The sequence below is a fragment of the Dermacentor albipictus genome, chromosome 5, assembly GCF_038994185.2.
Source record: "Dermacentor albipictus isolate Rhodes 1998 colony chromosome 5, USDA_Dalb.pri_finalv2, whole genome shotgun sequence".
NCBI classification, from domain to species: Eukaryota; Metazoa; Arthropoda; class Arachnida; order Ixodida; family Ixodidae; genus Dermacentor; species Dermacentor albipictus.
The window spans coordinates 22,907,160-22,923,535 of record NC_091825.1 but is presented as its reverse complement, the minus strand read 5'-3'; the positions used below and the strand labels follow the sequence as shown (position 1 = coordinate 22,923,535).

General features: G+C 48.3%; 1 protein-coding gene across 15 annotated transcripts in view; it reads right to left on the bottom strand.

Annotated features, from left to right (window-relative positions):
- LOC135898235 (neprilysin-1-like) overlaps positions 1-16,376 on the bottom strand; it is a 521,227-nt gene that overhangs the window by 214,429 nt on the left and 290,422 nt on the right. For all 15 annotated transcript variants that reach the window (XR_011514790.1, XR_011514789.1, XR_010563291.1 and 12 more), the window contains exon 15: positions 9,120-9,322. Coding sequence is in view for 10 of the 15 variants with exons in the window: in XM_065427075.1 (XP_065283147.1) it covers positions 9,120-9,322 (203 nt within the window). In the remaining 5 variants the exon portion in view is untranslated. The remainder of the gene's footprint in view (positions 1-9,119; positions 9,323-16,376) is intronic.

Here is a 16,376-nt window from a genome sequence, read left to right as displayed (position 1 = left end):
TATTGCTTTCTCCCAATGACTTGCATGACGTGCATGCACTAATACCATCTTTAAGGAAAAGGTGCGCTGGTGGAACAGATGGCGCTGCAGCGAAGCCGCTAAAGGATGCCATTTATTACGTGCTTACACGTCTAACCCACATATGTGACTTAATACTTAGAGCAGTGGTGTTTCCTGAGAAAATGAAGTTAGCCAATGTAACTGTAGCGAAGGTAGGAGGGTCATTTGATGATCTGAAGGACTGCAGGCTGATCTTCGGTCTTTAAAATTTTTCAAAAAATAAGAAATTTACAGATTATTTAACAGCAGAAAATACGATTGCAAAAGAACAATATGACTTTCAGTACAACAAGTGAAACATTATACATACTGCCTCCAAAAAATATTTATACCCTTTGAATATTTTTGGACTTCAGGAAGTAGCTTGACTGCGTGCAACATGACCTCCTCTTGCGGAAAGTTGCTTCCTACGGCATTCGAATTATAGCCTGGAGATTCAACCAAATTCGCCTACCTTCTGGACTCTAATATACAGCAGTAAATGGATTACTATCGAAACGGCAAAATAACTAAATATGGTGTCCCGAATGGTCTGTTTTTGGGCCAGTCCTATTCCTACTTTACCTATACGATATTGTAAACATTTCAAGTCGCACCAATATGATTTTAAACGCTGACTACACAAATATCTTTTTTGCAGATGTCGATTTATGCAAATTGAATAATATAGTCAATGCATGTTTGGAGAAAGTAAACAAATTGCTATTAGCAAACAAACTTTCACCAAAAATAGGTAGAACGAACTGTTCGCTATTCAACGCAAAACGAGTTTCTTTCATACACAACTTAATCCTCAGTTTTCTCAATGCCACTAAACCAATGCCACTAAACAGATTAAGAGATTTTCTTTCTTTAACTGCTAAACGCCAAATTTATTAAGCACTCGTGCATTGACGCCAAACATACACCTTGTTGATATCATTACTGACCGACGTAAACAAACCTGCCTTTGTTTACCCTACAGAATGATGTGATACGAGCCAGTGGCAACCTTCAACTGTATTAAAATATGATTCCTTATTTCAAAAGCAATAAGATCAGATCTTACCAAAAAAGCAACTATCTATATGTACTATTTATCCGTAAGAATTCCACGTCAGAGCCGAACAAGCAAGACTGTTTTAAAAGTTATGCGGCCTTAAACTGGCTACAACAACCTAAGGAAACATCTAAGGAGAGAACGCCCTGTATTACGGTGCTCAGTTACTGTCCTCTGACATACGAAATCCCCTAAATCAGTACCGTTTATTATTCCATATACTAGAATGTGGCGCTTGGCAAAATGATACATAAAGAAGAATGTAAGGAAGTTTTTCTTGCCGAGGTATAAACCATGCTGCTTATATGCAGTGTTCTTTTATCTACGTTTCGGTAATAGTGACATCGTGAGTATCTTGGATGCAAATGTGTTTTAAATGTGTTTATATTCAATGAATGCTACCTATAAATGCTATTGAAACTAATCTGCATGATGCAGTGCGTATTTTTCGTGACGTATCTATGTAAAGAAGCTGCCGTTGCTGTTGTGAATAGTAAATAATTACATAAATTTTAGCGAAGAAGACAGCGCATCGTCAACGCCTCACTTGAGAACAGATCTCGCGCGCTCTGTGTCCGACGGTTGATAAACAGAGCTGCCTGTGTATCGTGCAACGTTCTAGCTGGTTAATTAAACCGCCTTACATATGCATCGCTAGTACTCGTCTACATTCTATTGTCAACAAGCGACTTCAGATCGCACATCGACTCTGTATCACGAGATCGATACGGGCACCTACGCTCCGCTGCGCCAGCGACCTTATCGCGTGTCACCCACACAGCACCGTGCTATTGAAGAAAATGGGCGCTATAACGTCAACCTATTCCAAATTTTTTCTATTCAAATTCTGCAGTCAGCCCTCCGCCATCGGTCAAAAACTTTCTTGAACAACACTCGCTTGACCTGCCTGTCATACGACGTCACAAAACCGCGAGAACTCGCCACGTCAAAGTGAAGTGTACACGTTAGGGATGCATTATTAGCCCGAACAAAACTGAGTTTTCTTTTTTTCTGAATAGCCCCGGGCTGCCGCGTTCCGATAGGAATAAAAGATGGCTGTCGACGATGGCTCAGGCACTGGCTACTCGCACCTGCCGGAGAGCATGGGTTTATTTGCATACAGTAAAGCATTTTGCGTGGGCGTGTAACGTTTTCGAGCAATTTGGGCTTGTTTACAACCTAGTTCTGCCAACTATTCTGTGCTGAGGATCCGTTTTAGCGGCATTCTTAACCTTCCGCTGCATGCCGTCACAATTTTCTACCAGCCACCACAAGATAAGTGAGGGAACGCGCTCCAATCGCAGACACCGGCACCACCCTCTTCATCTGGTTATCGATTTTCAGTGCACTGGTTCGGCCCCATCGAATCCCTTTCCACTTATTCGGTTTCCTCGCCTTTCGTCAGCTAATTAGATGAGAGAAGCCGCTCAGTGTAGGTAATCTCATTTGTTTTTGAAACAATATAGACCTCATACAAACGTTGAAATTGTATTATTGGTCTGTTCAGACAAACCTTCAGGCCACCGCCCGATGCTTGCGTCGGCGGTTCTGGAAATTTGACATCAGGAGACTGGAATAAAAACGGATTGGAATAGTTTTACGTCATAGAATCCCAAGTCAGCAATATGCTTCAGCGCGGAGTTGTTCAACCTTTTAACAGTCCCTGGGCGGGAATCCCGTCTAGTCCTTGTGAATAAGAAGGATGAGTCCAGCCGGTTTTGCAGAGACTACCGTCATTTTAACAAGATAACGCGCAGAGACGTATATCCTTTGCCGTGCATTGACGAAGCCCTCGATTCTTTGCAAGGCGCCGAACTTTTCCTCACTCGACTTACGTTCCGGATATTGGCAAGTGGCCATGACACCAGCCAGTTGCCCAGAAACAGCTTTTGTACCATGAGACGGCCTGTATGTATTTAATGTTATGCCTCTTGGTCTTGGCAATGTTCCTGCTACTCTTGAACGGATGATGGACTATCTCCTCCGTGGTCTAAATTGGAAGACGTGCTTATGTTACCTTAATGACGTAGTCGTTTTTTTCTCCTAAATTCGTCTCTCATGTGTGCCTTCTAGAGCAGATCTTGCAGTGCGTAACTAACGTCGGCCTCCAACTCAATATGAAGGGATGTCGCTATGGAGCCAAACAACTAACGATACTCGGACCCGTGGTTTCCAAAGACGGCATTTTACCTGATGCTTCTAAACTTCGCACTGTCAACGATTTCCCCAAGCCGACGACCCTGAAGAAACTTCGAAGCTTCATCGGGCTCTGCTCATACTATCGTCGTTTTATCAGGGATTTTGCTTCTACTGTCTGCTCATGTGGGGTACCATATCACGTACGAGTCTAGAAAAGATACATATACTCCAGACAAAATTTTCGCGAGTACTATTTACCCTGCCTTACAATGCCCACACATCAGACTTATTTCCGAAAGCAAATATAATACCCGTGTTTAACCTTTATAATTACAAGTTAAGTCAAGCTTTCAAACGGGAGGTAAAAGAGAACTTAAATTTTCTTCATGAGTTATCTGACCTCACCAGGAACACAAATTCTTACATCACAAGGTGTACGGAACCGTGGAAGGAAGTCACTCCGCGTGCCAATTATTCTACACAAAAGATATCATACACATTACCAACAGTTTTAAATTTCTTTCTTAAATCAAGTCTTGATATTTATAGAACTGATGTACGAGCTTTACGTGAAGGTTCTGTCACTCAATCTTTCTTAAATATTTGAAGAGAGCGTTTTTCAGGTAATTTGTGTTTTTGCGTATATTTCACATGTAGTAAATTGCTATGTATATATATCTCCTGTTCAATCTCTGTTTGCCTCGTAAAAGAGGCTGCGGGCTCTAGTCAAGTCGCTTGCCTCTAAAGCGACTTTTACCCGCAGTCTCCTCCATCACTGATGGAAATAATGAAGTTATTATTATTATTATTTTCATTGCTCCCTTAACTCCGCTTCTGCGAGGCGACACCTGCCTTTCCACCTGATCGCCATCTTGTGACTATGTGTTTACAAGACTAAGCCGTCTGCTCACATCGCCGCCCGTACTGCGCCATTTCGACCGCATGGCTCCCACCGTATTGAACACGGACGCCAGCGGCGTAGCGCTTGGTGCTGTCCTTGCTCAACGCAAAAGTGGATACGGCGGCTACATGGTAGCCTACGCAAGCAGGACACTAACCAAGGGCGAATATAGTTACTCTGTAACTGAAAAGAAGTGTTCAGCTATCATTTCGGCTTTTGGAAAATTTCGACCATACCTCCACGGACGTCCCTTTGATGTCATTACAGACCATCTGTAGCCTTGTCAACAGCCATCAGCGTTGGCTGTCGACACTGGAAGGCCCATCAGGCCGCCTCGCCCGCTGGGCCCTCCAGTTACAAGACCTCGACAGGCACGCTGTCTATCGCTCTCGCCACCAACACACCGATGCCGACGCTTGCTCTCGCTGACCCACGTCAAGTGACACCACTTGCCTTGCTGCCATCGACTACGTGTTTTCGTCACCAGCGCTCATCGATATGGCTGTGAAACAGCGCAAAGATCCGTGGATTGCGTCTCTTTTGGATCACCTATGGGACTCCCGATTGAGTCGCCCTTCTCGCGCTCTCCATCGTCAAGCTTCTCACTTTACCGTACGGGATGGACTGCTGTATAGCGACACCTAAACTTGAAACGTTCTCAAGTGGATGTTCGTCGTCCCTCGCCACCTCCGCGCAGATGTGTGCTCCGCTTTCCATGCAGATCCACAATGCGCCCGCGCTGGCCTTTTCAAAACGTACGCCAGCGCATCGGCTTGGGATGTACAGTTCGCTTCAAAGATACACCCACTCATGTTCACAATGCCAACGCCGCAAGTCGCCTGCTCACCGTCTTTGTGGTCCCTTGCAGCCGATGCCGTGCCCTTCTCAACCATTCGAACGCGTCGGCTTGGACCTCTACGGCCCTATACATTGCACATCTGCTGGGAATCGCAGGATTGCTGTTGCCGTTGATAACCTTACGCGTTTGCAGAAAAAACTGCTCTACCAGCCACGACAGCCCATGACGTAGCGTCCTTCCTCTTGCAACATTTCGTACTTCGCCATCGTGCTCCTCGGGAATTTCTCAGTGACAGAGTATGTGTCTTCCTTTCCGAGGTTGTTACCTCGCTCCTTACTCCATGCCGTACTGTCCATCGCACCACTACTGCCTATCACCCGCAGAATAACGGCCTGACTGAGCAGTTCAATGGCACTTCGGGCGATATGGTATCGATATACATTGCGTCCGACCACACCAACCGGGACATCGTTTTACCATATGTGACCTAAGCATACAACACCGCTTCACAGGCCATGACAGGCTTTTCACCATTCTTCCTCGAGTACAGCCGTGAACCTTCCTGCACTTTCGACACGATTCTCCCCTACCGACATGACCCGTCAGAGTGCACGCCACTGTCTGAAGCTCTCAGATAGGCCGAGGAATGCCGCCAGCTAGCCCTCTCTTTTACAATTGAAGACCAATGGCAGGAAAAGTTCCATCGCGATGACGAACGAACCACCAGCTCCTATCAGACAGAGTGTTTAGTCTGGATCTGGATATCTTCCACCACCCCGGGGTCTTTCCTCTAAACTCCCAGCTAAGTACCACGCTCCTTACGCGTCGTGCTACAGACGTCTCCTGTAAATTACCTTGTCGAGTCTCTCACGCTGTCCGCTGACTTAAGGCGCCGTGGAAGTGAGACGGTGCACGTGCAGCGACTTAAACCTTACTACGACCCCGTCGTCCTCTCTTCACCTTGAATCGCCAGGATGGTGTCCTCTTCTCCGTGGGGAAGTTCTAGCGAAGAAGACAGGCGTCTGCTTCAAGCGCATCGTCAACGCCTCGTTCGAGAACAGAGCTCCCGCGCTCGGCGCCGGACGCTTGATCAACAGACTTGCCTGTGTATTGTGGAACGTTCTGGCTTTTTAATTAAACCACCTTGGAATGTAACATCGTAAAGAAATTATAAATCTCCGTGCTGCAATGCGTATATGCCTTGAACAGCACAATTACTTCTTAGATCGTCTTTCCTTGCCTTTCACGTCAGGTTTTGGTGCATCTGCTCTGCCGGTTTCCGCCGAATGTAGAGCACAGATCTCTGAGGTGGTTTAATTCTTGGTTGGGTGGGTCACATGGGTCACGCAGGAGAACGGGGGGGGGGGGGAGGCATTTGCTTTTTGCTCTCTGGCCATGCACCACCAGACTTAGCGCGGAACGAAGCCATACATGCGCGTTATTCTGAAGTTAACTCTCACAGAAATGCTATGGAAGAAGAGCTTCGACTATTGCTCGCGTGTAGTTAACAATAGCACTCGGCACGTGTTCTGGCACATAGCATTTAGTTCTGTTAAATGCCATGTTACACTGCTATGCGTAGTTACGTCTGTCACACTGACACTCTGTGTTGGTGCATTTCGCGGTGCTGTCACAGGTGTAGGTAATATATCCAAAAGATGAGAGTCCGGACAGCGGCGAAAGGCGGCCAAGACGTCTGAACAACGAGAACCTTTGCTTATTTACCCACTCAACTTCGACGGTGTTAGCATAATTGTTTATTTTCACTGAGCATTTTGCTAACGTCAGGAGCATGGAGTAGATAAAAAAAACAATGAAAGCTTTCACAAAAGAAAATGATTGTATGTTCAGCTCTCAGAGGCAATCCTTTACAGTCCCAACTCTTCTTAAAATAAGGTTATGTTCGCAGAACGATTGGATAATAGCATAAACTTAGAGTGTTGGCAGTGAGTCTGGCAGTAGAGAAACTTTCAACGTCAAAAACAAGTGCTGAGGAACTTTTATACTTCTGCAGCTTACGGCGACAAAAAAATATTTTTTATTTACGTGAAGCTTTTCTTGCTTCTATACTTTACGGTCCTATACTGCTCTTATTATTTGAATAGGTGCACTGCGTTCTATTATAGGGATAGGTTGTGTTTCATTTGGGGATGTACAGTTTGCATCATCCGTTGTGTTGCAAGGGTGTGTTTCTTCCTCTCATTTTTTGACACTGCAGAGTTGTATTGCTCGTAAGTGCGGCTTCTTACCCCGGAAGGCCAGCAGGATGAGCAGATGAAGAAGAAGAGATAGTAGCTTGAATTGTTAATTGCGAGTACGATTGTTCTTTTCAAATCTATTTGCCCCGTCGCGATTTTCACGGCTATAGACGAGGCAGCCTAATGTTTGCCCGCGCGGCACCAGCGCCGAATGCTCCCCTAGCGGACCGATGGAAGTTTCGAGGGTCGTCGCTGCGCTAGCGCGCGCCCGTGTTCTGTACGGCGGGAGCGCTCGTGCGCGTGGTTTTTGCGATACCGAGTGCAAACTCATCAGCCAGGAAAGGTGGCACGCAATACTGATGTGTTGTTGATTGCCAGAGCAGCCTCGAAAACACGAAAGGTCGTACGCCACCCGTGAAGTTCTACAGATTTCCTGGGAAGTGGTACGAGAAGGACAGACGACAAGCATGGATAACTGCAGTGCGCCGAGTCAAGTAAGTCTCATACTTTCGCATTCGCGTGTAATATCTTGAAAGCGGAATAGTCATATGCCTGTTTTAGGCGCACGGCCGTTTGTTTAGTCGTGTCGCGTTGTTGAATAGTGGTGGCATCCGCCGTTTGTTAGCGGTAAATGCATGCGTGTTGCACCGCTAAGCTCTACGACGCGTGCTCGATTCCCAGCCACGGCGGCCGCATTTCGATAGGGGCAAATTGCAAGAACACCCTTATTACCATGTGCTTTGATTTTTGTGCACGTTAAAGAACCCCCAGAGGTTAAAATTATTCCTGAAATTCCCCATTACAGCGGGCCTCATAATGATTTCGCGGTTTTGGCATGGTTTTGGCACATAGAACCCCCGAATTTATTTGATTGCACTGTGCCTTCCCTCGCGATCGGCATGGACGAGCTCAAGAGAATTATTTCCCTTTTCCAAATGCTGCAACTTAAATTACCAGTTGTGCAGGTGACGAAAGGGGCCGCGCGCTACTTCTGTGTGGTAGCACACCGTATTTAATGCAAGCCGCGGTCGTCGCGTGCGTCGGGAAGCGGCTGATCGGAAAGCAGCCGCTCGAGACGTGCGCGTTATGTTTGTTGTTTGCCCATGCTTTCTGAGTATCTAAGTGTGCAAGTATCATAACTTGTAGTGGTACGACTCTTGTAGAATAATATATGCACCCACTCACAGGAGCGTTACCTTTGCAAACATATTATTGGGAGTAATTTAAGCCCTACAACAAATAGGCACACATACTGTTTCATTTATGTGCGATGCAGATGGAATCGGTGCCAAACAGACCAATGGCAATCACAACAGTCTTCTCAGCAGTCAGCACCACCGGACATGTGCTTTCGTACTGCAGCGACACAGTTCGTGAGCAGCAGCAAGACACGTGTGAAACAGACTCCAGAACATGCCTTTGTGAAGTGACGGAACCGTCAATAAGCAGCCCAATGGATCTGCAGTCATCGAGTAGTATGACAACAGAAGTTCCTGCTGCCAATGTGACTTATGTTGGAATTGAAATAAAAGTGGCTAAATTTCCGAACATGGTGCGTACCTCTAACTCGACGTCGTCTACGATCTTGTCGGACACCTGTGACACGCACTTGGCTTTCACTCTCACATCACCGTCCACAATTTGTTGAACGCCGTACACGTTCGGAAGCAGACGCTTCCCTATCGTGAGGTTGCCGCCACGAAGAAAAGCTGACGGCAATCTTTGCATCTCTGTTGCGCAAGCAGGCGACCTGCCGCCGTCGAAAACGGAGCGTCGTGAGAACGAGCAGCGAAGAAAAGCGCGGACTGCACAATGTAAACAAAGCGGAGACTGCGCTACGACGCGTCCGCGCTGCTTGGCGTTTCCACATTGGGGCGCTGTCAGGAGGCGCAGTAGCGCCGCCTGGCCATGGTTTTTTCGTCTATTGCGAAGTTCATAGCAAAGCAGTGAACAGTGAGCGCTCTGATGGCCTTGTTAACTTACGTAGACGATGTGCTTGCGAGTGTCGTGACTATCGGGGGCGACGCGAACGGACACGATGGCGCTCAGTCCTAGGTCCCGGATCATGTCAGCCAGCGCGCGCATCACATCCAACTGGAATTGCTCATGCAGGATGGGCCACCGGGGGATGCCATATTTGTCCAGGAGATTCTCAAGGGGTTTTGTGCCCTTCGTGTTGCGCAAGCCTGCGATAAAGTGAAAGACGGAGTTGGGTAGCGCTTTTTACAACATTTGCTAATTAGCAAAATACTGTCAAGGCATTCTTCGAGACGTATTGTCAACCGTGTGCGCGTGATCAAATCTCCCCTGTCCCCATTTATACCACATTGACTTTATTTCCCTGACTAAATGTGACATTTTTCAATGCAGAAGATGCAGTTTCTTGCGACTTTCTTAGAACCACAACAAAAGAGTGAAACCGCACTACCGCACTAACTGTAGGGAATAACTTTCATCGCCAATTTATGAGGTTTTTAACTTACAACGCATAAGCAGAAACATTGATTTTGTATTACTTCCATCTTAACCAGTGCACCGTACTTTGTCTATTGGGCCTCGAATCTACAGTTATCTGAAAAAAATCTGAGTACCTAAAAATACAAGCATATAAAATTTATTTGTTTATTAGAAAGTCATTGCAGTGCATAATATTGTTACGGGAATGTTCCAAGTATAGAAAGACTCTTCTATCTACAGTATATACACGGGCAGAGTCAGTGTAGCTACAAATGGCTGACCAGCAACAACGCGAAGCAGCCACCGTCTCGCGAACTGCTTCCTTCCTCTTCTTTTATCCTTGCGTAGCAGGACCCCAGGGTGCCGAAGCGCAGTGTCGGCTCATAGTAGGCAAAGAATTGCGAGCGACGTATGGCTTCGGGAGCGAATTATGTCCGATGTCAACCGACGTCGGACTTGATAAGGACCAAACTGTAATGGAAAAATCTTGTAATTGACGTCGTTAACTTGACGTAGGACTTCATAAGGCCGTGTGTAGCGAGAAAGAAGCGTCTGGGAGAGGCCGACCCGACGACACGGTGACCAAATGAGCACCCAAGCACCTGGGTCGAACTTATAATCGCGATGGCAAACATCATAACGCTCTTTCTGTATATGCTGCTAGGCTAATAAACAAGATCGGGTGGCTTTACACGCCATATGGGCGGGATCGATGACTTCACAAGCGTACTCAGTTGCAACACGTGGTACAGAAGAGAGGATGCTGTCAAACGGCAATGTGGGGTCGCAACCATACAACACATAAAAGGGTGAATATCCTGCGGTGTCATGTCGGGACTAGGTAAACGCGAACATCACGTAAGCCAGCGTGGCGTCCCAGACGCGATGATCGTTGGAGACGTACATTATCGGCATCTCTGTGATTGTTCGGTTAAGACGTTCCTTAAGACCGTTCGTTTGTGTGTGGTAGGCGGTGGACAGCTCGTGCTCAGTGACACAAGAGCGGAGGAGGTCGTCGACAACTCGAGATAAGAACGAGCGGCCGCGGTCTGTAAGTAACTGTCGAGGTGCGCCGTGGTGGAGAATGACGTCATGGAGGAGAAAATTGGCGACATCTGTTGCGCAACTAGCCGGCAATGGCTTTGTTATCGCGTAGCGTGTCGCCTAATCAGTAGCGACGACGATCCGCTTATTTCCTCTAGTTGTCGTCGGAAAAGAGCCAAGCAGGTCATGGCCTACGAAACGTTCAGAAGGAACTTCAATTGGATGGAACCATCCGACAGGTGGCAGGGGAGGTTTCTGCTGTCGCTGACACAATGCCCAAGTTGCGACATACTGACGCACAGAGCGGTACAGACCCGGCCAGAAGAACCGGCGTCGTAGGCGGTTGCATGCACACAAAACTCGAAGTTGTCCCGCCGTCGGTGCATCGTGAAGGTGTTCGAGAGTGACGGATCGCAGATGAGAGGAAGGACAAGGAGCAACTCAGTGCCGTCAGGGTTGATATTGCGGCGGAAGAGGATGCCGTTGTGCAGAGGGAACCTGCGGCACATGGCGTTAGTGCTGCCAGATTGCACTCCGGCGATGATGGACTGTAAGGATTCGTCACGTTGTTGTTCTGCGCGCATGTCAGTCATGTGAGTAAAAGCTATCACGCATGTCGCCGGATCATGCGCAGAAGGCTCAGGGGAACCACGGGATGATGAGAGAGCCAGCCAGCGTCCTTGTGCAGACATGCAGACTTGCAGATGAGAACAAATGAAAATTGCTGGAGCCGCAAAGCCCAGCGACCAAGCCGTCCTGTCGGATCCCGGAGGGAAGACAGCCAGAAGAGTGCGTGGTGGTCTGTAACGACCAAAAACTTGCGGCCGTACAAATGCGGCCGGAACGTGGCGACAGCCCAAACTAAAGTCAAGCATTCCCGCTCGGTGATGGAGTAATTTCTCTGGGCAGGTGACAGCAGGCGGCAGGCGTAAGCTATCACGCACTCGGTACCATTCTGTTGTTGGGTGAAAAGAGCCCGATGTCATGGCCGCTTGCGACAGTGTGGAGTTCGGTCGGGACAGATGGATCAAATTGGGTAAGTATGCAAGAAGTGGTCAGGAACCCACTGAGAACGGCGAACGCGTGAGCCAGCTCCGGGCCCCATGAGAACGGCGTGTTCTTCTTTAGAAGATCCTCATGGACCGAGCAACGGTGGCGCAGATTTTTACGAAACGGCGAAAATATGAACGCAGGCCGACGAAGCAGCGCACGAAAGGCGTAGAATGTGGCACAGGAAAACTGCGAACCGTGCGAACTTTTGACTGATCCGGTTGTACACGGGATGAATTAATGAGGCGTCCCAACACGGTAATCTCACGGCGCCCGAAGTGACATTTCGTGGAGTGGAGTTGGAGGGCGGCTTTTCAGAAGACCGCAAAAATTACGGCGAGTCGGGAAGGTAACGTGGGTGAAAAAACAATAACGTCGTTAAGTTAGGAAAGACAGGTGGTCTATTTGTAACCTCGCAGAAGACAGTCCATTATGTCGCAGGAGCACTGCATAGGCAGAAGGGCATGACTTTGAACTGATATAAACCATCTGGCGTGATGAAGGCCTTCTTCTCGCGAATAATTTCTTGAACTGAATTCTGCCAGTAGCCGGATCGAAGATCGATGGGCGAGAAGTATTTAGCTCCGTACAAGTAGTGCAAGGTGTCATCGATACGTGGTAGTGGGTGGACATCTTTTCGCGTGACCTTATTTAAGTGGCGATAATCAACGCAAGAACGCCAGGTACCATTGTTTTTTCACAAGGACGACAGGCGAAGCCAAAGGGCTGCCTGACGGTTCGATGACCACATAGCGGAGCATTTCGTCCACTTCTGATTGGATGACCTGACGGTGAGCATGCGATGCACGATAGGGACGCCGACAAATAGGATTCGTGTCTCCAGTGTTTATACGGACGTGAACAACAGATGTTGGGCCTAAAGGCCTCCCGCCGAAATTAGAGATGTCACTGTGCGATTCCAGCAGGAGACGTATGTCAGTGGCTTGTGGAAAGGTGAGGTCAGTTGCAATTATTTTCGCGAAATTATCCGTTAAGGAACCAGAGCTGTAAGCTGGAATTGGCAATGATATACCACTCTCGTTATTCAGACTATCAGTGTCAAATTGGGAACTGATAGAAATGCTGGCCAAGAACTTGCCGGCCAGAAGCCCTTCAGAGCAGAGGCTAAAATTCAGAAGCGATAGAACGACGTCATTAATTGTAAACGCGACCAGCGTATGCGGACAGCAATGTTCCAGTTCAAAAGCACGTCGATGATAGGGTGAAGCACATATTCACCATCAGCAACCTGTGGCTCGGCGGTCGAAGGGACGTTACAGACGCCAATCGTGAAGCGAGCACAACTGCGTTGGGGCGGTGCTCGGAGCGTCGGCGAGTTGAGGCAGTTCTAACTGAAGAGAATACCGGTTGCACAGTCGATGACAGCAGAATGATTTGATAAAAAGTCCAGTCTAAAGATAACGTCGTGAGGGCAGATGTCGATCACAGCAAAGAGAACACAAGTGGGGCGGCTGGTTATCCTTAAACGCGCAGTACAGATTCCGAGAAAAACCAACATGCCGCCGTCAGCCACACGAAGCACACGAGCAGCTGCAGTAGTGAGGACCCTGTTTAAATGTCTACATAGGCTAGCACTCATGACAGATACATGGGCTCCAGTGTCGATGAGTGCTTGGACTAGTACGCCATCTATTTTAACATTAATTATACTTCTTTTTGTGGGCACATATAAAGGATTTGCCGCAGCAGTAGGCAATGCAGCACCATCTTCGAGGGCTGAACTGCTTAGTATTGGGAAAGGGTGCTGCCAAAAGCCACAGGGCACGAAAGGCGACGTGGCTGCGGCGAACGGCAAGATGGGCGACGGGTTTTCGGGGAATGAAACGTGTCCGCGCGGCGATGGTAAGCGACTGTACCAAGGGTTCCTAGCAGAGTTTTCGGCGCTGTTAGACTCGGCGGTGGGCGGAAGATTGAAGGAATTTCGATAAAGTTGGCTCACGTTGGTCGGCGTGCGAAGTGTTGAGGGCCACGAGTTGCGATAGTATCAGGCGACATGACCAGTGCGGTGACAGATCTAACATATGGGCTGGTCGTCCACAGTTCTGCACTCGGCCGCGGTGCGATAACACGGAGGGAAGCGTCGGTGTGAAGCGAAAATAGTAGAAGGGTGTTCGTTGGCTCTGGGGTCGGGGACAGCACAGCCAGAATGTAAACGATTGCTTTCATGTTCCTGCCGAACGATGGCTTGACGAGGTGAACTGAAAAAAGGGTAGCATCAGGGCTACGTGAACAGAAAGCTGCGTGCTCCATCGCATCTAGTTCACGTCTAACAGTTCGCACTCCATCCTCTGATGGTGACGCATGCTGCTGTGCGGGTTTATCTTCACAGGTCGATGTTGCGACAGTATGGGAAGTCTGGCGAATGATTGAAAAAATGGCTGTGGCTTAGGTAAGGTTAAGCCCAGGATGCGAAGCATACTAGCCTTTATTTTAGTTGTTGAACCACTGTTTAGCCTGGTGAACTGCTGTTGCTTGGCTATATTTGGTTCGGCTAGACGAAGAAACAACTCATGCATTACTGCTTCGCCTTCAAGAGTGGAACGCGACAGCGTTCCCGTCGACCCGCCAAGGGGTGTAAGACAATGGGCTACAGGGCAGCGACTACGCGCCCCGCATTGGACGCGGTGAGCGTCGAGCCAAGCAGCGTTCGGCGCGGCAACGAAATGTGCGCCTGAGCAAGAGACGCACGCCTTAGAAACAGCTCGTTTCTAAGGCAACACCGCATTCACTAGAGGCGCTTTTGTACCGCTTTGAAGCATCGTACTCGTGGCTCAGTGGTAGCGTCTCCGTCCCACACTCCTGAGACCTTGGTTCGATTCCCACCCAGCCCGCCTTGCAAGAGTTGAGCCAAAGCCACTTCTCCTCTGTCGTGACGTCACGGTGTCACGTGGTTTCATGGCGACACCGCCGCGCCTGAGGAGCTGGGTTGAGGTCTTGTAATATGCTTCGCATAAAACACGTCGACTTTTGGCCTGCTGGAATTGTCGGCAATTTTTAATGATAGCATCAACTATAGAGCAGCTTTTGCACATGCGCACATTATAAGCGTCGTCAGCAATGCCCTTCAGCACGTGCCCGACCTTCTCAGCTTCTGTCATGTCGTGATCGGCATTAAAACAAAGCGCCAGCACGTCCTGGATGTGCGCGACATAGGATTCCGTGGGGGATCGGGCACGGGAGGCCAATGCGGCTACTTTGCGGGTGCCTAGTTTGCCAAACAGCTCTGTCAACTTCTCTTTGCATTGGTCCCAGCTGTTTAGCTCCTCTTCGTCGTTTTCGGACCCCCCCTTTACCGTGCTTCTTAGGTAGTATTACAGGTTGGCTAGCACAAGCGTAGGGCACCATGTGTTGATTCCACTAACGCGTTCGTACATCGCCACCCACTCCTCAACGCCGGCGCCATCGGTGCCACAGAATGTTCCAGGATCCTTGGGTTGCACAACCACAACCGAGCCGCCGTGGTTGCGCAGTGGCTATGGTGTTGGGCTGCTGAGCACGAGGTCGCGGGATCAAATTCCGGCCACGGCGGCTGAATTTCGATGGGGTCGTAATGCGAAAACACCCGTGTACTTAGATTTAGGTGCACGTTAAAGAACCCCAGGTGGTCGAAACGCCGGAGTCCTCCACTACGGCATGTCTCATAATCGGAAAGTGGTTTCGGCACGTAAAACCCCATAATTTAACCATAATCGAAGGGAACAGTCACGTAGCTGGCGACGGTGACGGTCGAGGCGGCAACGACGTTGATCCCACGTGCTCGCCCTCATTCATGGTAGGGACGTTGATGTGACGTCCACTGCGGGGCTCCGTTTCTGACCATGCGGTCCCGCACCTCCCATCAATATGTTACTGCGATGTTGAGAGTATAGAAAAACTGCATTTACAATATACAGAAGCAGAGTCAGTTTAGATGAACATAGCCGACCATCAACAACACGCAGCAGCCAGCATCTCGCGATCTTCTTTCTTTCTCTTCTTTAATCCTTACGTAACAATACGAACGGCGTCATCTCACTAGAGGCACACGACTCTCCACGAAGTCACAATTTAGCGCAGATCAATGTCATTGAGTACATAAGTAAGTCATAAGTAAACATACACCACAAGAGATACAGTCAAAGTTATCTTGCACTTCTGTGGTTGATTGTGTCGCTCTGCCTTACGCTGTACACTTACGCGTAAAGGGTGAGTTTTAGTAGCAGAAGCGAGAACACGGACAGAGCAGGACGCAAATACACAGACCCAACACTGCAGTAGAATACGTTAGAACGCTTTATAAACAAGCCCACGTACCAACTCACGCAAAACATGTTTTGAACGAAAGGTAGCCGCTATCCGACTTTTTTTTTATTTCAGTGTTTTGAATAAATTAGTAAATATCGAGAGGCCTTGCTGAAATGCAGTGTCAAAAATACATTTTGACTGCAGGTTTTGCGCCGACCTTCCCTTATATGTCTTAATTAATCGTGCTATGCGAGTTCACGCTAATGTTTTAACATGTGTTATGTTAACGTGGTCCGCTGTGGAAGAAGCTTACAAAAATATTTTCATGGCTGCTTACGCTATCGCATATACAGGCATTTCGTAGATTCTCGTGATTGGAAATTTTGAGAACTCTCAGATCCGTGGAACATTTCTGGAAACGCGGCAGAGCGCTGAATATCTGTA